Raw genomic sequence first — 24,170 nt, forward strand, 5'->3', positions numbered from 1 at the left:
TTCAAGCTAATTTAGTTGTTTAGCAAAACCTAAAACACCAAACATTCTCCCAGCTTCACCATCTCAACTAAAGTAACATTTGATTTTTAGATAAATTCTTAATAAATATATTATTTAATTATTTTCACCCACATCTTAGGTATATCATAATCTCATTGATAATGTCGTTAACTGAGTTAGTGTCATAAGTTAACTCGATATCAATTCAAGAAAAACGACAAAATTATGATAAACTATTGGAGTGCATTTAATATTCTTAATATAATATATTTACTTATTTATATCTCATTTTACTCGCAGTTTAAACTGTTCATATTGTATATATCCTGTTATTAGTAGTTTCAAATATTACATTTCATTATTTATTATATGTTATTTATACATGCATCTATATATTCTAAATACTTAGTTCCCGCGCGCATATGCTTGTGATAGAATTTTTAATATTATTTATTTATTTTAATTAAAATTAACATTTTTAATTCTTTTTAGTATTATATTATAATCATTTTACTGACTCGCAATGCCTTGAAATCGAAATGCACAAGTTTAGTATACATATAATTATTATATTTTTTTTTGTTTGTTAATAATAATTTATTTTTCTAATAAAAATCCTTTTAACAGCTTTAAATTAAATGATTATTATATTTATGTTATTTCAAAAGTTACCCATTTTTTGTTATAATTTATATAAAGGATCGATAAAGAAAATTGTCTATTTGTTTTAAGTTTATAGAAACATAGTCAATCATTATAATTTATATAAAGGGACCTGAATGGGAGTTCAAGAATATGTCAGCATCTAAGTCCTTGCACTTTGTCTCCGCATCAAGGCCAATCGGGCTGAGCTTTTTGGATAGAACGAGCTGAAGAGAGCTCGGAAATGTGTTTTTTTTTTTTTCATCTGGTTCAAGTGAGAAATCTGGATAAACATTGATAGAAGAAAATCGGGATGTTAGCCGTTTGAACCATCGGAACTACCTTGTGCGCTTTGTCGTCTTTTCTCTCGCCAATTCTCCCCCCACATCTTGGCTTCAGCTACAGCTCGTTCCCTATCCAAATCCCTGTTCAACATCCTGGCTGTTTCTCTAGGGGAGTCCTCTTTCTCGGACCCTTCTAAATCCCACTTACAGCCGGATACTCCTCCTTCATCGTTCTTCGATACCCTTCCTCCTCTGTCGTCTCGGTATCTTTTTTCATCGGTTTCTCCAGAGCCTCTATGGCCATTCCCCGTTGTATTAGGATCGTATGCTTGATTTGCTAAATACGAGAGAGCTGTGACCACATCACCGATAAGAGGACGTGTGGCGGCCTCCTCTTGAATACACATAGATGCCACAGCTAGAGCTTGGTAGAGACCTCGCATTGGAAACCGTCCTTGCAATAGCGGATCTGCCAATTTTGACAATTTGCGACGGTTATTGAACAATGGACGTGCCTGTATATACAAAACCACAAAAAAAAAAAGAACCTCGATTATTAAGTAGTCTTAGCCAATACTACAACATGATAGTTAGGCAACCAAACTACAAAAACATTTCAAATGCGTTACCCATGTTATAAGATTCTGTTCACCATGGGGTTGAGAGCTGTCGATAGCTTTCCTACCCGTAATTAGCTCTAAGAAGACAACCCCGAAACTATAAACATCAGATTTCACCGTCAATTGACCAGTCATGGCATACTCAGGAGCACAATAACCATATGTGCCCATAACCCTGGTGGAAACATGCGATTTATCTCCAACGGGACCAAGTTTCGCGAGCCCAAAATCGGATAACTTCGGGTGAAATCCTTCTTCCAGTAATATGTTGGAGGACTTGAAGTCCCTGTAAATAACAGGAGGGTTTGCTTTATCATGGAGGTACTCCAAACCCTTAGCTGCACCGGCTGCTATCTTCATTCTCGTGTTCCAGTCCAACGGTTCCTTACTGGGTGGAAGATCTGCAGAGAGATTAATGAAAGAATAGATTATACAATCGAGTTTATCACTTCCTGCTATATAAATTTCTATGCTTTAATCTGACACATAGTACAGGGGCCTCCATCATATTTTTACCTGTCAAAGGGCATGACACTGCAATCAAAACTCATCTAACAATACATCACCTGTCTCAAACAGATAACATACAGCATATTGATTCCGACCATAATTAGGCTTAGTTTACGTTGTAGCTGGTCAGAAAACTGTTTGGAAAATCATGGTGAAAAGCCACTTTTTTACTCAAAACTCAGTTTCAAGGGCAAACCATGATTTTGCATGTCAACCACAATGCAAAACTTGGCCTTAATCAGATACGATTTAACCATAAGTTTAACTTCAATGTCAAATAGCCGAGCAAAGGTCATCTAAGCTCATGTTGAACACCAAGTACAATAATGTCACTCTCATACAAAACAAATGGATATTTAGATCATTTATACAATTTATTAAAGCTACTAGCATGAATTCTCGAACTAAAAATCATGCAAAAAATTAAACACAATAACCATTATAACTACTTAACCAGAATAAAAAGCACAAATATTCATGTTATAGGTATGTAGCTTTTAATTATAGAATTATATTAACTTCATCAGTAGATATATGTAAACCCCACAGCTAAGCATCTACCATGTGAGACAAACAGATTAAAGTATATTTAAATCCACAAATATGTATCTACCATGCAAGATAGAAAGTGAACGTACCTTAGAGGTCTATATACTATTGAAAAGAATCAAATAAGGCCAAACTGAAATAGATTTAACATTTACTGTTTAACAGAGTTAATATTTTTAAATTTTTTATAGTTTTGTAAATGAAATCTTTTGTTTGAAATTGAACTGCAATTGAAAAAAAAATTTCAAGACATTTTTTACAGTAAATGTTAACTCCGTTACGATTTGGACTTATTTGATTCTTTTTAATAGTATAAGGACCTCATAGGTACTTTAACCCAAGATAAACAGATTAAAATTACTTGACAGCCCGAAAAAATATCAAAGGCATAGAACTAACACAGAAAGAAGAGGAAATCTAACTTCAATAACTCCCTTTTCAGACTGTCAATGACACATAACGCCAAAGTGTTAAAAAACAAAATGATTTCTCATGCTCTAAAGCTTGATGTAGGACCAGTTCCTCTAGAGAAAATAAATTAATGAAAGTAATCATATTAGAGCACCAAAATATTACCATGAAGATGATCTTCCAAGGATCCCAAGGGCATGAATTCGTATACAAGAAGCCGTTGATCTCCATCAGCACAATAACCGATCAGGTTAACGAGATTAGGGTGATGAAGAAGGCTGAGCATGAGAACCTCGACAAGGAATTCCCTGTTACCCTGGAGACCATTTCTGTCCAACTGTTTAACTGCAACTACCTGTAAAGGCGAAACTATATATCTAAGACACGTAATGACATGAAGTCCTATTAGAACCTTCAATTTGTGCAATTTCAAAAGAAAACTTATAGATCCTCTTTTAAATCTCACATACACTTGTATGACAATTCAGTTACAAGTTACGACAGAACAAAATAATTTTCAAAGACATTAAGCGTAATAACAAAAACTGGTGCTACAAGAAGCAATAGGATTTTCAGACTCATTCCACAACTTAACTACGTGATGATAACACCTGTTGAGTATTTAGACCAGAAATCAACATTTTATCAGCAAGACAGACTCAAGCAGGATGAATGATACTTTATTTGACCAAAGGATCAACCATACTCCGATATTAATCGGATCATCTAAATGGATATCATTCGATCAAATTAAAGAACTGCATCCAAGTTCAATTATTTAACTTTTAAATAGATTTCCACTATGACTGAGCATAGCCACTATATTGAGTAAATAAATGAGATTTAAATTATGGTTCAGTTCTACATTGACCCTCAAACTTCAAAATGTTTTAATCTAGTCCTCAAAGTATCATTACTATGCCAACAAGTTTTTCTATCAACCTAGTTGTTAGTTTGGTTGTTAAATGTCATTCAGATATGATATAAAAGCATATCTAAAACACGTGGATCAAATTTTAAACACGTGTACATCCTGACCACATAGACAGCTTGGAAGGCTATGTTTTTTTACTTAACACGTTTGATACCATGCTTCATGTGTTACGTTAATAAATGTTCGAATATTAGATAAACAATAGATTTTTTTTTCTAGACACCTGTTGAGGATTTAGACTGGAAATCAACATTTTATTAGCAAGACAGACTCCAGCAGGATGAATGATACTTTATTTGACCAAAGGATCAACTATACTCCGATATATTGGATCTAAATGGATATTGTTCAATCAAATTAAAGAACTGCATCCAAGTTCGATTACATAACTTTTTAATATATTTCCACTGAGATTGAGCCAGATATAGCCACTATAACCGGTAATTAAATGTGATTCAAATTATGGTTCAGTTCTAAATTGATCCTCAAACTTCAAAACGTTTTAATCTAGTCCTCAAAGTATCATTACTGTACCAATCAAGTTTTTCTATTAACCTGGTTGTTAGTTTGGTTGTTAAATGCCAATTCAATATGATAGAAAAGCATTTTAAAACATATGGATCAAATTTTAAACATGTGTACGTCTTTACCACATAGACAGCTTGGAAGGCTATATTCTTTCACTTAACGTGTTTGATACCATGCTTCACATGCTACGTTAATAAATGTCCGAATCTTAGATAAACAACAGATTTTCTTTCCAGACACTGAGCCTTCAACCTCTAAACATTATACAACTTCCATCTTCCTTCCGCAGCATAAGAAAAGGGCCAAAGCAATAAACAATTACCTGACCAGTACTCTCGAGCCGCCCTTTGTAAACACGTCCAAATCCACCTTCGCCTAAGAAAGACTCTGGCCTGAAATTCTTCGTTGCAGCAGCGAGTTCTCGGAAACTAAAAGTTTGGGCAGCAATTTGAACACCAGGACCATCCCTAAGACTTGGTATTTCCCTTTTAGACCCTCCATTACTCCTCGATCTAAGCCGGTCACCTCCTGCCAAAACTCCATTGAAATAGACATTATTTAAAGATCTAATTATCATTCACATACAAAGAAACAATCTGACAACAAAAAAACATGGACTTGCTTATAATTCTAAAGTAAGCTAATTCCAATTACAAGACATCTATCAATGAATATTGAATTAATTCCATTTAATCAAGATCATCATTGGATCCTAATTCCATTAAAAAAACAACAACCCAACTTTAAATCTCTAAAAGGTTCATGGGGATAAATAAAAAATGTAACTATCATCATCTAAACATTGAAATAATAAATAAAAAAACAGAGAAAACCCAGATCAGATCAAATAAATAAGGTAATTAGGTAATTAATTTTCTAGTTTAAATAAAATTAAAAGGCTAACCTGATGATAATCTGGAAATATTAGAGGAAACAATAGGTTGGGGTCGCTTTGGATCATTGGTTTCATTTACAGCATTTAACTTCTCTTCTTCCTTTGAATCGAAACAAGAAAAACAACCCATCCCTTAAAAGAAAATTTCAAAACGAACCAAGAAAAAAATTCCTAAAAATTATATCAGATTTACAGTTAACTTGGCATACCCAATACTGTATTTTTATTTATAAAATTTTCTAAATATATATTTAAAAATGTCGGGCACCCTTGATTCTATTCCTTTAAACGATCAAATCTTTGAAAAATAAAGGATTAAATACGCGTAATTCAAAATGATGGAAGGGTTTATTTTAAAAAATTTTGAAAGTAAAGAGAAAGTTTTGAAGCAAAATGGAAGAAGAAGCCGGCTTTTTTTTTCTTTTGTCTTTCGGTCAGTGCATATTCTGCGTAAAATTGGGTATATTATAGAATTAGTCACCTAACTATTAGCGTACTTCGGTTTTCGTCACTCAACTATGAAAATTTTCAATTTAATCACTAAAATTTTAGATTATTTTTATTTTGATCACTCACATTGTAGATCATTTTTATTTTAATTACTCTCAGTTAAATAGTTAACGGAGGTGATCATGTGGTCTCTTTTTAATTAGTATAATAACACATTTGATCTACAATACTTATACATTCTATCAATTTAGTCTTAATTTTAAATAATTAAATAAATTTAGCTTCCATATTTATAAATTTTCTCAATTTGATCCTTAAGCACATATTACTAAATATAATTACAATTATATTTAAACACATAATTAAATCTTAATAAAATTATAGGTAAATTTGCATTTTTTATAAAATTCATGACATTCTCAACACAAAAACGAAAAAGCTTCTTCTAAGCCTTTTTCAAATCATTATCTTTTGTGTTCTTGTCAACTTAAAGAATCGTGTAATAATCTGTACCCATCTCTAAACTTAAAATTTATTGTAAAATTTATATTCATCTACTTTGTTTGCAATTTATTTAGAAAAAAGATGTAAATTTTTCGGGTTTTCAATTTTTCTAGCTTGAATTTTAGATTTTTTTTATTTTTTTAATATTTTTAATTTTTTAGATACATATATTTTTATAATTTCTTTTATATTTTAAAAATTTATACAATTTTTATATATTTTTATTTTAAATTTTTTATTATTTTTATAAAAATTAGATTATGACATTATCAGTACCATATGTTGCAACCTAAGAGTGTCATGTTCCTTATATTTAACACCGTAACAAAACGTACCAAAACCCTTGACGGAATGAAAATCCAGATACCAAATTATGATAAAAAATCATAAGTACCAACTTGTGTCTTATAAATTTTATATTTTGTACTTTTTATAATATATAGTTTATATTAATTATATGTGTTCAAGGACCAATCTTAAAAAATGTGTAAGTATTAAGGACTAACTATGTTATTATACCAGATAGAAAAATGCCACATCATCACTTTCACTAACCATTTAAGAGAGAGTGCCCAAAATATAAATCATCTAAAACGTGAGTGACCAAAATAGAAATGATCTAAAACGTTAGTGACTAAATTAAAAATTTTCAATTAACAACTGAAATAATAGTATAGATAAATAAGATATACACATAATAATTATTTTTAATCATGTTAATAAAATTTAATAAATATAAAGCAATTATTTGTTTTTACTTCAACTAAACTGAATCTTATTTTTCTTCTTTTTCTTTTATATTCCTTTTTTATCCTAATAAGTAGTTTTCTGTATAATTATTAATTATTAACTCCAAATAATTATTATATTTTACCAAAAAATGAAAAACATAATTTTTAATAGTAAGTGTGTTATTTATTCATTTTAATTAAAATTAAGTTTTTTAGTATTGTTTTATAATCAGTTTACTTTTTTGCTAAATTGAATAGTTGAGCGATCATTTTGTAACTTTTTATAGTTGTACAGAGGCGAATCTAGGACGCTGGCAGGGGCCCTGGCCCCTCTTAAAATAGAAAATTATTATTTAAGCTCTCTAAAGAATTTAAAATTTAAAATTAGTAAAGGTAAAATTTAACTTTGGTCCCCCTAAAATTATAAAAATTTGATTTAATACTTTAAAAATTATAGAGATATAGACTATTAAAAATTAAAATTTCATTCGACCCCCCTAGAAAAATTTTCTAACTTCGCCCCTGTAGTTAAGTGACCAAAAAGAAAGAAACTATAGTTGGGTTACTATTAATATAGTTTATCCATTTTTTTGAACGATTTTATTATTAATTTTGATCATATCTACTCTTTATAATACAATGTCTAAAATTACCCATAGCCCCTACCCAACCCATAAATAGGAGGATAACGTGCTTCAACGCATTCGAACCTACGTCCTCCTATATTGACAACAATGCTCATGTCAATCGAGTTAAAACTCAATCGACAAATTTTAATATTTTAAGACTCAAAAAATTTAACCCTTAACATTTACAATTTGATAAAGAAAATTTTTGAATAATAATCTCATTATAGATTTTTATCATATATACTCTTTTTGATACAGTGACTAGAACTACCCATAACTCCTTTCTAACCCTTAAATGGGAGGATAATGTGCTTCAATGCACTAGAACTCACGTCCTCCTGCATTAATAACAATACCCTTACCAATCAAGTTAAGACTAGATCAACTAATTGTTGATGAGCTAGTTTTGGTGGTTATTTTGCCAATTAGTTTGGTCTTTAACCATGTACCTAGGTTAATTAAATAGCTCAATTAATTACCATATTGTTAGGTGTGACTTTAAATTAATTTAACAACTTAAATTAATTACCACATTGAAGTTTAAAGAAGTATGTATAAAAAAAAAGTATAATGATAAATTTAGTTGTTAGCGTTTATATTTTCTATCAATTTGGTTCTTATTATTTTCAAGCTAAATTTAGCTTTTAACCATTCAAAAAGAATGAAATTATTATTTAAATAGAAATGCCAATTAAAACATTAATTTTTACATGATCTTGGCGTGGCAGCTCATAGCAGTGCACATGCATTTCATGCTAGTAATGCTAGTATGACATTATTTATCTTATTTTTCATGTCAACAAAAATTTAAAATTCAAAAAAAATTTAAAAGTTCACAAACTTTCAAAAAATAGCATGAAGTACACACGAATTGTTACGTGGGTTGTCACATCTAAAAATTTGTATAGGTCCCTATACTATTAACAATTTTAAAATTTAGTCTTTATAATTTTATTCTTAGAAATTTAGTCCCTGTATTAATTTTTTGTTTGTTAAATTTTTTGGTGTGACATTTTAAAATAAATATATACACTCACTTGGTAGAGTGTAACTTAAAAAAGCGACGTCGTAATGAATCTGAATTTAACAAAATAATTTTAACAGTGCTAACAATTAGACTTGAATTTTGAAATTTGAAAAATAAAAAAAAAAACTAAATTCCTAAAAATAAAAATACAGAGATTAAATTCCAAATTTATAAAAATGTAGAAATTTAGTATATATTCTAACCAAAATAATAATAATAATTATACATATAATATAACATATTAAAAATTAGAAAAAAAATTACATTTCACACTATCTTAAATCTATAATTTCTTTTAAATGGTCAAAGTGGACTACCTATGGTGTGAAATGGATAAAATTGGTTTCATGGAATTATATATAATGTATCAAATCACAATAACTTTTGTTTTTTAAAATGCCACCATCCATATTCATGCATCCCACATGGAATACACATACACAACTTGGATGATCTATTAAATGATTTTTAACAACCTTACAAGAAATTAATATTCAACTTACAAACAGTTAGATCAAGCACAAAGAAATTGGTAAAAATATCATAAAGGTCCTTGTACTAATAGTTGAATTGTGTTCTTTATTCTTTACTTTAAAAAATGGGCAAATTAATCAATATACATTATTTCAAATAGCAAATTAGTTCTTCTGTTGAATATTTCATCTATTTCTGTAGAAATATTTTAATATTTTAATAGAAATGACTAGTCTGCTATTTGATCTAACGTACAATGATTAATTTACCATTTTTTTTAGTAAAGGGGACGAAATGCTGGTACTTTCACCACAAAAATTTAGTACCCTTTTTAAGTAAAGTTTTCATTTCAAATATTAGGAATATATCATATACAATAATCAAAATTTAATGTGATTACTGAATATTGAATATAAAAGTATCATTATTATTACTGAGTTGGTGTCTCTCATAATTCAACTCAATTGTTAAATTACCAAAAGAATTTTTTTGTCCTTTTAATATAAAATCCAAGAAAACATATGGATATGATAATATTTGAACTTAATACGCAATAAAATTTACTTTCGCATCTTCGGCATTTCAACAAAAGTCACATTTAATTTATTATCAAATTATCAATTTTTTATAAATATATTAAATATTTTGTTTTCATATAGTAAGTGTGCAATAATATAATTATTATTATTAGGATAAACTACACCATTAGTCATTAAATTATGGGTAAGTTTTTGTTTTGGTCACTTGACTAAAAAGTTACAAATTGGTCATTGAACTATTCGAAAGTTTTCATTTAAGTCATTATGCTGTTAAAATTGATGCTATACGGCTTTCTCTGTTTGCACTACCTACACCAATTTAAAGCTCTATTTTCCCTTCTCTTCTACAATTCATTTTTTTTATTAGACAACTTTGAACATCACAAATTTGCGAACCAAAATTCAAATAACATTTTCCTTTAATCTTCGACACTGACTGTCAAATCGTCTTGGATTTAAGGTATATTCTTCTACTCGTCGATGGGTATTGATCCATCGTACCGATCGCTGAATCGTTGCTTGGAGCTCGCTAGAGGAACTTTAAAAAAAAAGTAACAACTCAGTGACTTAAATAAAAACGTCTGAATAAGTTAGTGACTTAAATGAAAACTTTTGAATTATTCAATGACCAAATTATAACTTTTTATTAATTAAGCGACCAAAACTAAAACCTACTTATAGTTTAATGACTAATGGTGTAATTTACCCTAATCAAAACTTAAGATATTTTTTTCGGATGGTTCCAAATTAGGTGAAATAAAATTTACCAATTAATGGCACACGTGTACCCCTTGATGTGGTTAATTATAAGATGAGGGTCATACAGGGGTACCAAATAAATGGCCTTTAAATATCTTCCTTGTAATATGTAATAGTGCCACGTTGTTGAATAGAAAAACATGTAATAGTGGCCATGTCGGCTACAAATTGCCATGGCCTGCCACCGACAATGTTTCCAAAACTAAACTATTAGTTTAAAAAATGTTAGAAATTGTTGGATAGTTTTTATTTAAATTGTTGGGTTATTAATTTTTTTTAAATTAAAGTTTGACTAGTGAGCTTTTATTACGCATTCGAAAATTGGTACGATGGATTAGTACTCATCAATAAGTAGAAAAATATACATTTGATCCGACAGTAAGTGTTGGAGACTGGAGAAGAAAGTTGTTTGAATTTTGATTCACAGATTTGAGACGTTCAAAATTATTTCATGAAAAAATTGAATTATGAAAAATAAGGAGAAGGAGAATTTTCGATTGGTGTAGGCGGTGCAAATAAAGAAGACCATAGAACTATGGTTTTAATAGCTAGTGACTTAAATGAAAACTTTCGAATAATTCAGTGGCAATTTTGTAACTTTTTGAAGTTGAGTAGCCAAAATGTAAGCTTAGTAAAATTTAGTGACATTGGGTATAGTTTACCCAAAAATTTAAGGGATTTAATTAAATTTTCTGAAAAAACTTAGGGGTTTATTTTTTTTTTTCAAAATTCATGGTTAAGTTGAAAAAAAGTTGTCAAGTTCAAAGACTAGATGTTGCTATATTCTTTTTCTTTTAATTAGCGTATATGAAAAATATTTATCATATGATTACACCACGTGTAGAAAGGAACTCGAGAAGTCAACCACTTTAATCAATGAATCCTTCATTAAAATAGTGATACCTTGCATCAATATTTACTTCGCCTTGCTTGGTCGATTGACTTGTTTAAGGGTCGTGTTATTTATCCAAAATTTGGATAAATTTTGACAAAAATATCATGCCCTGAAAACAGAGTTTAGACAAATATTGGTAGATTAAAACAAAAATATTATGCTCAAAGATTCTAAGGAAGTGAAAACCTTCTCGAATTGGCAATGTCATCATTATCGGACTCACTTAACTGGAATTATCATACATGAATCTCTAAATATTAGACTCTACTATGTCCAATTGCTATAGTTAAATTTTGTCCAATTATATTATAATTTTTCGTCTATTTCTGATTTATATTTATATTATATTATATTATATTATAATTATTCGGACATATATTTATAAAATAATTTTCAATAAAAACAAAAAAAACAAACTTTTGTTTTCATAGTTTTGCCAATGATTTTTTCTTCCAAATTTCAAATTTAGCAACTTCTAGAGACACACATGTGCTCACTTATACTGATTGATGGGGTTAATTGAAAATAATAATTAAAAATAGAATTTCAAAAAATAAAAATAAAGAAAGAAAAGTTTTGGTTTAAATTTATAGTTGGTCCCTAAATTTTGTATTTTCCTCCATGTTGGTACTTATAATTTTTTGTCCTAACTTGGTATCTCGATTTCCATTTCGCCAAGAATTATAATATTTTATTGTAACGGCATTAAATATGAAACACATGGCACTACTATGTGTTGTGACACGTGAAATGGTTGATGTCATAATTTGGTTTCCTTTAGAAAATTATTAAAAATATCTAAAATTATAAAAAGCAAAAATTTTATAAAATAAAAATATTAAAATTTAAAAATACAAAAATTATAAAGTTGTTGGAGAAGACGCCGAAGAATGTTTCCTTTGTTGTCACGAGGATCATCAACGAGAGCTCAATTTTCTGAAGATAACTTGTGATTTTTTTTCCCTTTTCTAGTTTTAAGATCTTATCCACCTTAGTGTTACAATGAAAACACTGTTATTTTCTTGAAATGAGAGGTTTGCCGGAGATGACGTCATAATCCGACATTGATGATAAAATTGACAACAAATTGGCGAAGAGAGATGAAGAGGATTATAAAAGTTTTTAATATTTTTAATTATTTTATTTTTATTATTCCTTTTTTTTAATATCAAATTATGACACCATCATCACCACGTGTCACAATCTAAAAATAACACGTGTCCCATCATTGAACGGTGTTAAAAAGAATACCAGTTTAGTTGACGGAATGAAAATCTAAATATCAAGTTGGGACAAAAAAACCATAAGTACCAACTTAAAAGAAGTACAAAATTCAGGGACCAAATGTACATTTAAGCCAAAAGCTTTCAATAAAAGGAGCTTGATGATTAACACACGCGGGATTGCATCAAATAACCTTCCAAATTTTATACCTAATATTCTCTTTATGGTCTTAAACTTTTACCTATAATTTTTTGGTATAATGATAAAATTTAACCCTAATGTTTTTTAATATATCATTTTAGTCTTTAACCTTCAAATTTTAGTTAAATTGTATTTTTTTGGATGGGAAAACTGATTGAATTATTAAAATTCAAATAATATCGATGTAGCCACTCACGTGGTAGTCCACATATAATTCATACAAATTTTAAAAATTTTAAAATATTTAAAAATTCAACAAAATTTTTAAAAAGTTCTTAATTTTTTTTAAAAATTATTCAATTTAGTAATAAAGTATATGTAGACTACCATACGAGTTGTCATGTCAAAATCATTAAAAATTTAACATTTCAGTTAGTTTTTACTTATAAAAGAAAATAATTTAACTAAAATTTAAAGGTTAATGGTTAAAATAACCCCAAAAAAGAATAAAAAACAAATTAATAAAATAAATATTAGGGACTAAATTTATATTTATGCTTTTTTTCAAGACATCTCGAAATTCAACTGTTACATTCATTGATACATTAAGCATCGGTGATTGCTAGTTATTGTACTCAATTGTAACATTTATACTTATTGTACTCACTTTTAGGGAAGATTTTCAAAACTGGTAAATATATCGGTTTGATCGGTTTTTTTATTTGATTATATAAATTATTAAAATATATTACAAGATAAAAAAAATTCAATTCAATTAGTTTTTAACTTGATTCTTGAATCAACTAGTAGTCTAATGTCTTTTTTCCGAATCAATATCTCAACTGATTTCTAGTCCAAACTATTTAACCAATCAATCCGGTCCGATTCAAATAACCATACTTTTAGAACAAAAATCCTAAATCCTAATATGATATGCTAAATTTAAGATTTCCCTCTTTTTAGTCTCACTCAACAATTTTGTCATGATAAAATGGGTACTAAAATGGGTTTTAATATTATATGGGTCATTCGTTTTACGATTTGAGTCTAGTATTGTTCGGGTTAAGGTGGAATTTAGGTAAAGATTTCTCAATTAACACTATTATAATATACAGAAACTAAATCCTTGATTTACGCATAATACAGGGACTATTAACATAATTTCACCTAGATAACGGTACTTATCCCCGAAGTAAACAGTAAACTGCTAAAAAGAGTCAAAACTCTGAGCACAAGCTCACCATTTGCTTAAGCCAAAGCAAGAAGAAAACGACGGATGGAAACTAAGAGCAGCGGCGTAGCCGGCGGCGGATCAGTCTCAGAGTCGTCGACCATGATACTCCACAACGCGGTGGTCGTCACAATGGATTCTGATTGCCGAGTCTTTCAAAACGGAGCTGTTTTCATCGACAAAGACAAAATCAAAGCCATCGGTCAATCTCCCGATATTCTTCAACAATTCTCCCATGTCGCTCACCACATCCTCGACCTCCACGGTCAAATATTGCTTCCAGGTATTCCCTTCTTTAGAATTTCTGCTTTATTTACAAGAAATCAACAAGGAATTGATCCATTCATTTGGGCGTTGTCGATGTAGGATTCGTCAACACACACGTTCACACTTCGCAGCAGCTCGGGAGAGGAATCGCCGACGACGTTGATCTAATGACGTGGCTTCACCATCGGATCTGGCCGTACGAGTCCAACATGACCGAAGAAGACTCTTACATCTCTACTTTACTTTGCGGAGTCGAACTTATTCACTCCGGTGTAAGCATTTCCTTTTCGTTCGGATTGGTTTTTTTTGTTCTTATTGAATGTTAATTTCATGGTCTTATTTTTTTTCCCGGGAATTTTTTTGGTGATAATTTTTGGAACAGGTCACGTGCTTCGCTGAAGCTGGAGGGCAGCACGTGACTGGAATGGCCAGAGCCGTTGAGTTGCTGGGATTGCGAGCTTGCTTAACGGATTCAGTCATGGACTCCGGTGATGGTTTACCGCCATCGTGGGGGATTCGAACAACGGATGAATGTCTTCAGGTTGGGCTTAATATTTTTTCCTTTTTTACTGGTAAGAAATTACATTACAACGGCAACGGCGGAATGAGTAGTATTGTAAATGAGACACTGATGTTTGCAAACTACTCGTATTTACTTCAAAGAAAAAATTGAACGATTTGGTAACTACCGAGTTGAGCTCGAGCAGCTTGAGCTATTGGTTGAGCCGAATTTGAGCTTAGCAATACTCCGCTTGAAGAGTTTGCCAGCCTGATTGAACTTTTCATTTTTAATATATAAAAATATTTTTCGATTATAACATTACATTATTGCCCTTAATTATGTCATTAGCCCTAAACTTAATTGTTGAGCTGAACTTCAAGTTTGAGTATGAAAATTGATAAACGAGCTTAATTGAGTTTGAGCTTGAATAGTTTGATTATATCTTGAGCCATGCTTGACCTTAGAAATAGATTCAAGCTCCAAATTTCGAGTCAAGTTTGAGCTCAAGCTTGTCAATATTTGGGCTCAGCTTGGCTCAAGTACACCCTTAAGAAGGAGAAACGGGTTACAAACTCAAGGTTTAAACTTGAACATCAGGCCAATTAACTCGAAACACACAAGTTTTGCCATTGAACAAGTACCGTTATTGGGGTTGGGCTTAATTTGATTACTATTTCATTTGCAATCATTAATGTTCTATTATTGTATTCAAAATTTCCTGTTGAATGACCAAAGCTCCTTCAATTTGGCAGTCTCAAATGAAGCTTTATGAGAAGCACAATAATACAGCAGATGGCCGTATAAGGATATGGCTTGGAATTAGGACAGTTATGAACTCTACTGATCGTTTACTGCTTGAAACCAGAGATGCCGCTAGAGAATTAAAAACTGGCATCCATATGGTACTTAAATCTCTACCTCTCTTTCTCTATCTTTTTTTATGCTGTGTGAAAAAACCGGGCTAAACGAGGATGTTTGATGGGTGAAGTTTGTTTATTTTTATGGTAGATTCGGATAATCTTCCTTGGTTTAGCATGTTGCAGAGATACCCTATGAGAACCAAGTTGTGATGGAAACCCGAAAAGTCGATCATGGGACAGTTACATTTTTGGACAAGATAGACTTCTTGCAAGAAAACTTATTGGCAGCTCATACAGTTTGCATAAATGATACTGAGGTGAGCTGCTGAAATACTTATGTGCTAACGCTTAATTGAACTACAATTCAATTGCTATGCATAATTTCTTACCATTTTACCAGATAATATACTAAACTGAACTTCAATAAGTGTTTGATGTTTACTTTGTAATTGATAAGTACATAGTTTTTTCCCATCATGTTATTCAGATTGGTTTTCTTTCAAGATCTGGGGTCAAAGTATCTCACTGTCCTGCTTCTGCTATGCGAATGCTCGGATTTGCACGAATAAGGGAGATGCTCAACGCTGGCATCACTGTCTCCTTGGGCACAGATGGGGCACCATCTAATAATAGAATGAGCATTGGTAGGTTTGATCTCTTAAACATGGTTTCTTCCTGCATTTACTGCATATTTGAAAATACCATTGTGCTTAATAGGTTTGTGTGTGCTTTTGCTGTACTAGACCAAGGAGTCCCTTTTCCTAGGGTCAGTTTACCAGTGAGATTGAGAAGTGCTTTTGAAAAGTGTCATAGAAAAGCATTTTTGAAAAGTTTGACAGTGTTTACCATTGCTGTCAAAAAGTGATTTTGAAAGTAAAATGTTCATTTTAGAATTTAGAAATTATGTTGTAAAGTAGAACATATGTCGGACTTCTTTAACGAGGAAACGAATGTGGTTTCAACCAAAAGCACTTTTGCAAAGCTGAAAGCTAAAATTTTTGGCTTGGGTTAAAATCCCGGTTTAAAAACATTTGTTTGGTTTGAAAAGTAGCATGTTTACCATTGTTTTTGGCTTAAAATCATATTTTGGGTTAACAAGCACTTTTCAATCTCAATGGTAAGGAAGCCTTAATGCTGAAAGTTACTTTAAAATCATGATTTTAAACCAAAAACAATGGTAAATAAGCTACTTTTCAAACCAAATAATGTTTTTAAACTGGGATTTTAACCCAAGCCAAAAATTTTAGCTTTTGGCTTTGCAAAAGTGCTTTTGGTTGAAATCACTTTCTTATCCTCGTTAAAGAAGTCGAACATATATTCTGCCTTACAACATAATGTTTAAAATGGATATTTTATCTTTTAAAAAACACTTTTCAACCTCAATGGTAAATTGACCATTAATCATAAAAGTTTCCTGTATGTGAATGCATTTCATAGGCCAAAATTTGTCGGATAGACATTATTTGCTTCCAAAATTTGCTGAACCATAAGGCGTAAGGAAACCGAGTGTTAGTATTTATCGTCTGCTTCTCATAGCCTTCTTGTTACTACAACATAAAATGGTTATACTGTTATCGCAGTCATGTCATATGCAAGAAGCTTGTTGATTTCAATTTCTATTTACAGTCTGAACCTTCTTCCTTGTAGTTGATGAGATGTACCTAGCTTCTCTGATTAACAAAGGACGGGAAGTGTATGAAAACGGAGCAACTGATCCCACAGCCTTCCCTGCTGAAACACTTCTCAAAATGGTGACAATTAATGGTGCAAAATCAGTACTCTGGGACAATGAAATAGGGTCGCTTGAGATTGGTAAAAAGGTCAGACTATTTAAATTGCCCTTCTGTTATTTGCTTTTGCTTTTTGAATGATTGCTAAAAAGAGAAAAGTAAATGTTTTAAAACAACATCATAATTGATTTAAATGGACAGATAAGTAAAATATATAGTACTAAAATATAACATATTCATGCTATGAAAAAGTAGAAATACGAATTTGGTCATATAAATGATATAATTTTGCATATAATCTTTCCAATTATTTTATTTACTCTAGTATCCAAATAAACTTCTTGCTTTTATGCTTCTGGAAGAAAATAGCAAAATCACCAGCCAAGCAAATAATACATACTAGCTTGGGTAAAAAATAGAATTATGTAACAAATATATTTATAAAATACTTGATATAAATGAGTTTTTGGTTAAACTGTAAAGTACAAATGCTGCTATAAAGGCTTGGTTTTAAATCCTGTTATATGTGTATATTTTTCTATATAAAATGACAAAACATCTTAAAATAATACAATTTACTTTATAAAGTAAGGGTATTTTCATCATTTCTCAACTGAGTTGGTATTCGGTTGACTCGTGACACCAACTCAGTCAAATGCTTAATATATATTTAGGACTCATGGAATGCAATGCAGACACCGTAGAATGAATACCAACTTGATTATCCCATATGAGTTCCTCATTGAAATATTTCCTAATTACATATACTATCAAGGTACAGTTCCCCCCATGACCAACTTATGCCTAGTATTTCAAACCTTTTGCCATCACTAAGTCTCCATTTCATCACAATGTGTCAGAACATTCAAACTGACTGCTGTTTGTATTGCTTATTTGGTAGGCTGACATGGTTGTTATCAACCCTTTCTCATGGTCTATGGTTCCTATTCATGATTGGTGAGTAAGAAAATCATTCACATGATAAAAAAAAAACAAGATGAAAACAGAAACACTAGCCTCTGTAATGATTCTTTTTTTGGATGCTGAATTAATTTCTTTAATATTTTGCAGCATCTCCAACCTTGTATATTGCATGCGAACTGAGAACATTGTCTCTGTAATGTGCAATGGTCGGTGGATTATGAGAGATAAGATGATCTTAAATGTAGATGAGGTATTATTATTTATTATCTGTTCCTTCTCTTCTAATTTCTGCTTGATATTGTTTACTGTTTATTATTACCATAGTAAACTTTTTAGTTTGACTTCGAAAAAACTACATGTTTAGCATTTTTTATAGCTTGAAAAGTTGGTTTAGTTGAAAAGTACTTCTAAGCACACCCCAAGTTAGCTTTTCAAATGCACTTCTTAAAAGTACTTTTTCAACCGTAACAACAATGCGAAACTAATCTAATCGGATATATTGTGTTGTTTCAGGAGGAAGTTATATCATTAGCAAAAGAAGCTTCAAGCAAACTTTTGAGAAGAGCAGGTATCAAATTACCAAGCAGAATGAATGTCATCCACTGATCTCATGCAGTGTACTCTTGATGAAGAAATGCCTTTAAACCGGTTTAATTCTCGTTTTCGTCCCTCTACTATGTTGAGATTTGAGATTTCGACATAGTAGAGAGATTAAAACCATAATCATACTGTCCTCTTATATTAGTAACAATGTCCATGTCAATCGAGTTAGAATTCAATTGACTTTTGTCTGTAATATTTGTACAAATTTCATTATAAAAAAAATGTTAACACTATGTTTTGTACTTATGAATAGTGAGAGTAAACATTGTTCCCAAAAATAATGTAAGTGAAAAATGTATTTTTTATGCTAATAACTTTTTAATTTAGTAACAAGAATATTATATTATACGTATGAGAATTTGAATTCAATCTCAAACGCTTTATTTTTTTATCCCTAATTACAAAAAAATATATATTTTTGGTAAATTAATTAATATATTTAAAATGAGAGTAAAGTATGGCCACTATATTAAAAATAAGAGTATTGTAAAAAAAAAAAACTAAAAATAAGAGTAAAGTATAGAAATTGTCACTGAATTATTGTCTACATTTTATTTTGGTTATTGAATTTTTAAAATTTTTGATTTAGTTCTATTTTGATCAGTCAATTTTTAATTTTTCCGATTTAGCTAGTAAACTATTCGAAATCAAATTTTTTGGTCACTGAACATTACCAGCGGTTTGAAATTTGACGAAAGTGTTGACGTGGACGTTTTTATTGGTCTAATAATAAATTTAGCTTTTAATGTTTGCATATTTTATCAAATTGATACTAAATATAAAAAATCCAATAAATTTAGCCCTCAATGTTTACAAAATTTATCATTTTAATTTAAATTATAAAAAATTTAATAAATTTAACCCTCAACATTCACAAATTGATAAATTTTGATTATTTTATTTATTTTTTAAAATATTTACAAAATAATTAAAAAAATTAAACTTTAATATGATTAGATAAGAGAATAATACGTTTCAGCATATTCAAATCCACGTTCTCGTAATATCAATAATCTATACCATTCCAGCTTTAAAGAAAAATTATACCTTAGATAACTGTTAAAATTATAATCAGCTAAAGCAGTAGTTTTAACGGAATTGATGAATCAGTTAAATCAGTTTTAACCGTCTGATGCTCTCCACTATCCATAACTGTTACCTTGCGAGTACTCAGTCATCTTCATGTTGTCCTATAAAAACAAAGCCCACACGGTGGATAAATTCATAGTGATTTCAACCCTTCATTTCTCATTTTAGCATATTCCCCCATTTTGCAATATACCCTTCAAGCTCCAAGATTCTCTCCCATGGCGTCTTCTTTAACAACACTGGTATATATTACTGTATTTCCCCCCTTTTAACTTCTCTTTACTTGTTATATATCTCTAATCATTTTCTTCTTCATTAACGTTCTCATTTTTTCACTTTCTTTGCAGTCAAATGTGGGTCTTCTTTCATCTCCAAGAACCCCTCCCAAGAACCAACCCATTTCCACATCCTGTAATTCCTTTAACTTCCCTCGAACACTCTCACTTTCCCCCAAGATTTCATCTTCATCGAGTTCCTTCTCTGGGTCATTTCGTTTTCCCCGTTTTAACTCACCCCAGACCAATAATCACCGTGTTCGCCGCAGTGTTCGGGCCACTGCTGAGGTTAGGGTTTTTTCTGGGTTTTGGGTTTTTGGGATTTTGGGAGTATTTTGTATTGATCATTTTCTTTTTGATTTTTGAGTTTTTGTAGGTAGCACCTATTCAATCGAAAATAACAAATAAGGTGTTTTTCGATGTAAGTATCGGGAACCCAGTGGGTAAACTAGCTGGGAAAATTGTGATTGGATTGTACGGTGATGATGTGCCTCAAACTACTGAGAATTTCCGTGCCCTTTGCACTGGTTTGTAAATTTGTTTTGATTTTGGTTTTAACATAGATAAAGAATTGGTGTACTGATTTTTAGTTTTTTTTTGTGATCTTGTGGATGTTCTTTGGTTTAGGCGAAAAGGGTTTCGGGTATAAAGGTTCGGCTTTTCATCGTGTCATTAAAGATTTCATGATTCAAGGAGGAGATTTTGATAAAGGAAATGTGAGTATATTCGTCCTCGATATGCGAAAGCTTTGCTAATCACATTCGTAGTGTTGGTGGCATGTGAACCCGATAATGTTTCAAAAAATTGCGGCCTTTACTTTCTCGATCATATTGAACATTGTTGACAAACAAAAATGAAATTTGGTCGATTCATTACTTAGTCTAGCAAGCATAATCTCCATGTTTAATGTATATAAATTATATTTCATGTGGCGGTCTTAAACATATTTGGAGACTAATCCACCTTAATGGCCATTGCGTATCCGCTATGGTGAACTTAGGTTTCCGTCAATAATGTTTGCTTCAACACAAAGTCATGCATCTAAGACCAATCTGTTTTATTAATATAGTTTTTTTTCTTTGTCCGTTCTTCGTCTCAGTTGCATAGAATTTTCTTTCTCTTAATTCCTTTTCATCTTTATTGTATATTGAATATCAGCAATTTCCTTGTCGGATTCTTTAAAAAGTATATTTATATCTTCCAAGAAAATGCTCCTTCTGTTTGCTTGCCGTTTTCTTATGCAATGAGGCATTATTGTTTGACCTTCTGAGTCGGTATAGAATGTAGGCATTTATCAGCTTCCAAATGCTTGAAGAAGCAATGATTTTGAATTATTTTGCAGGGAACCGGAGGCAAAAGCATATATGGTCGTACCTTCAAAGATGAAAACTTCAAGCGTAAGTTGATTGTTATTATTTGTATCAAATATAGAAGTGTTGATTAGCACATCCATGTTTTAGCAAGATGGTGGTAGTGCAGGATTCTTTTTCGGGATAATCTAACCTATTAGCTTATTATCTTTTGATCCTTTTTCCCTTTCATTGAAGACCTGAGCTAGCAAGCTCAGGTTATCCAGTATGCTGTTAATCAAACTTTTAGTTTGTCGGAAACTAGTGAACAATGCTTCCAAATTTATGTCTTTAATGCACGCTTCCTGCATATTTCTGATACATAGAATGTCCTGCAGTATCTCATGCTGGACCAGGTGTCGTTAGTATGGCAAATGCTGGCCCCAACACCAATGGCAGCCAATTTTTCATTTGCACTGTCAAGGTATGTTGATTCCTTGTTCGGTTAAACATCATTGCTAGTGTTTTTGGGTTTTAATGTTATCATTGTAGTTTTTCTTGCGTCTCATGTTGACCGGTTACTGGTTTGGCTGTAGTTTTTTTATCGAAAGTGATACTATTATAGTCTTTGGCATGACTTGTGATGGTTGATGCTTTAGTTGACAAAAAATTGTGAAAGACTTGACGTTTTACCCACCAACATAAAATCAAATAGTTTATTGCTAATACTATTTATAATGATAGTGTGTATGTGCTGCTGCCAGTCTCTCATGTGTGGAAATTGAATTCTCTGTCATTAGATTTCATTGCAAATATTACATTATACAAAAGGACTTATCATTGTTGCACTGTTGAACCCTAAACTATCTCAAGTTACATGTCTGATATTTTACTCGGAATAGATCACATGCTTTAGGTTTCAATTAATGTTTACTTTTCAGTTGCTGTCACCATTGCGCACGAGTTGCAACGAGTTAGAGAGGAGCTATTCCCGATGCTTTCTTTTAGCTATATTAGTTTCGATTAGAAATTATCTATAGCTGCTCTTAATACAGGCATTATAACTCCAATGCTAATATATATGTATTGCAGACACCATGGCTGGATCAAAGGCATGTTGTATTTGGGCAGGTTTTGGAAGGCATGGATACCGTTAAGCTCATTGAATCACAAGAGACTGATAGAGGAGACCGCCCTAGGAAGAAGGTGGTTATCAGTGACTGTGGTGAGCTTCCAATGTCTGAAACCTGATGCTAGGTGTTCATGTTTCAAGTTTTTCCCTGAACTTCGGAGTAGTTTTCGCGATACAAAGGCTCTAGTTTAAATGAATTTTGAGTTACTAGAGAAGTGTTTTTCTTCATCTCATGTATGGATATATATACCTAGGAATCAAACACTCAAAAAGTGCTCTTTAGATTTTGACTGAAAACTTGTGATATTGAAAATGACTGAGCTTTCCTTTAAACTTGGATTTGATGAATGCCCATGGCTCACTTTGACCTTGAATAGTTGTAATGGACTTCAATTTGACTGAGCATGCAGTTGATCGGTTCGGTTTAAAACCATAAACTGGTTTTTTCATAAACGATAACTAAAAGCCACACTGATTTAAAGGAAACCGAAATAACTTTGATTGGTTGGGTTTTTTTTGGTTAAGTCGGTTAATAAAAAGATACATGACCTTATCTTCCCTTGTTCATTAACTGAGTTTTGCTCATCCCTAGTGAAAGTTTATGTTCACTTGCTTTGCTTAATGAGAGTGGCTTGGTCAACACCTGTTTGTTTATTTGCTAAAAGAACAAACCATGAAAACCCAGTGGAATGCAATTTGGATACATCCATACATACATACATAGGAATCATTGGGGGATATATAGTCTACCTTAAATTCATCAGTCATGTCATAGATAGATAAAGCATATGATTGTGAGTGTGAAGATGATGCTCCACCTCATGCTGCATACCAACTCCATCCACGATAAAAAGCCCCCAATAATCAACCCAACTCGATTTCCACCACACCTTTTTCTTTTATGTATATATTATATTATATGGCTACTATTAGATACATTGATTCGGATTTATTTATGTGTAAAATTAAATATAATTTTACATACTTTCATATTTTTTTTATGAATATTTTTATAATTCACATTAAATACTTATTATACATTAAAATATGACGGTTCGGTTGTTAAAATATCAATCATAAAAAAAATTGTTGAAGTATGTAAAAACATGTTAATTTTACACTAAGTAGATCTCTATCCATACATACATACATACATACATACATAAATATTCAGAGAGACTTTTATACTAAAAATCAAATTGTATTTTACTCTCTATTAAAAAAATAGGTAAATTAGTCCTCATACATTAGATCAAAGAATAAATTAGTATTTTTGAATAAAATAAATACATACTAACTTTTAATACAAACACCTCCATAATACTTTTTCTCATATATATATATATCCATTACTCCACTCAATTTGTTAATGAAGACACATGATTGGCTTGCAGTTGACACCATGATATGCCAAAGGGCGTTGTGCAACTCTCATTTCCTTTTCTAGAATATGTTGGCAATGTCTAAAAGCAATTATACCACAGAATTTGAAGCTTTTAAAGCCATTTTTAAAAATTCTTTT

At 31.0% G+C, this 24,170-nt stretch overlaps 3 protein-coding genes across 3 annotated transcripts; 2 read left to right on the forward strand and 1 right to left on the reverse strand.

The window, feature by feature from the left end:
• Positions 1–705: 705 nt before the first annotated feature.
• On the reverse strand, positions 706–5,809 carry LOC107933113 (serine/threonine-protein kinase PBS1). Its single transcript, XM_016865264.2, has 5 exons — positions 5,383–5,809; positions 4,801–5,006; positions 3,182–3,371; positions 1,556–1,947; positions 706–1,441 (listed from the first exon to the last, which is right to left on the reverse strand). The coding sequence occupies exons 1-5, from the start codon at positions 5,501–5,503 to the stop codon at positions 959–961; spliced, it is 1,392 nt and encodes a 463-aa protein (XP_016720753.2). The 5' UTR covers positions 5,504–5,809; the 3' UTR covers positions 706–958.
• Positions 5,810–13,915: 8,106 nt separating this feature from the next.
• Positions 13,916–19,168, forward strand: LOC107933103 (5-methylthioadenosine/S-adenosylhomocysteine deaminase). Its single transcript, XM_016865255.2, has 10 exons — positions 13,916–14,260; positions 14,344–14,516; positions 14,627–14,785; positions 15,499–15,648; positions 15,780–15,923; positions 16,094–16,250; positions 17,254–17,426; positions 18,238–18,293; positions 18,408–18,510; positions 18,774–19,168. The coding sequence occupies exons 1-10, from the start codon at positions 14,023–14,025 to the stop codon at positions 18,864–18,866; spliced, it is 1,446 nt and encodes a 481-aa protein (XP_016720744.1). The 5' UTR covers positions 13,916–14,022; the 3' UTR covers positions 18,867–19,168.
• Positions 19,169–19,988: 820 nt separating this feature from the next.
• Positions 19,989–22,981, forward strand: LOC107933119 (photosynthetic NDH subunit of lumenal location 5, chloroplastic). The gene is made up of 7 exons (XM_016865269.2): positions 19,989–20,194; positions 20,300–20,515; positions 20,604–20,754; positions 20,855–20,943; positions 21,570–21,624; positions 21,915–22,000; positions 22,609–22,981. The coding sequence occupies exons 1-7, from the start codon at positions 20,171–20,173 to the stop codon at positions 22,765–22,767; spliced, it is 780 nt and encodes a 259-aa protein (XP_016720758.1). The 5' UTR covers positions 19,989–20,170; the 3' UTR covers positions 22,768–22,981.
• The last annotated feature ends 1,189 nt before the right edge of the window (positions 22,982–24,170 follow it).

Source organism: Gossypium hirsutum, chromosome D01, assembly GCF_007990345.1.
Source record: "Gossypium hirsutum isolate 1008001.06 chromosome D01, Gossypium_hirsutum_v2.1, whole genome shotgun sequence".
NCBI classification, from domain to species: domain Eukaryota; kingdom Viridiplantae; phylum Streptophyta; class Magnoliopsida; order Malvales; family Malvaceae; genus Gossypium; species Gossypium hirsutum.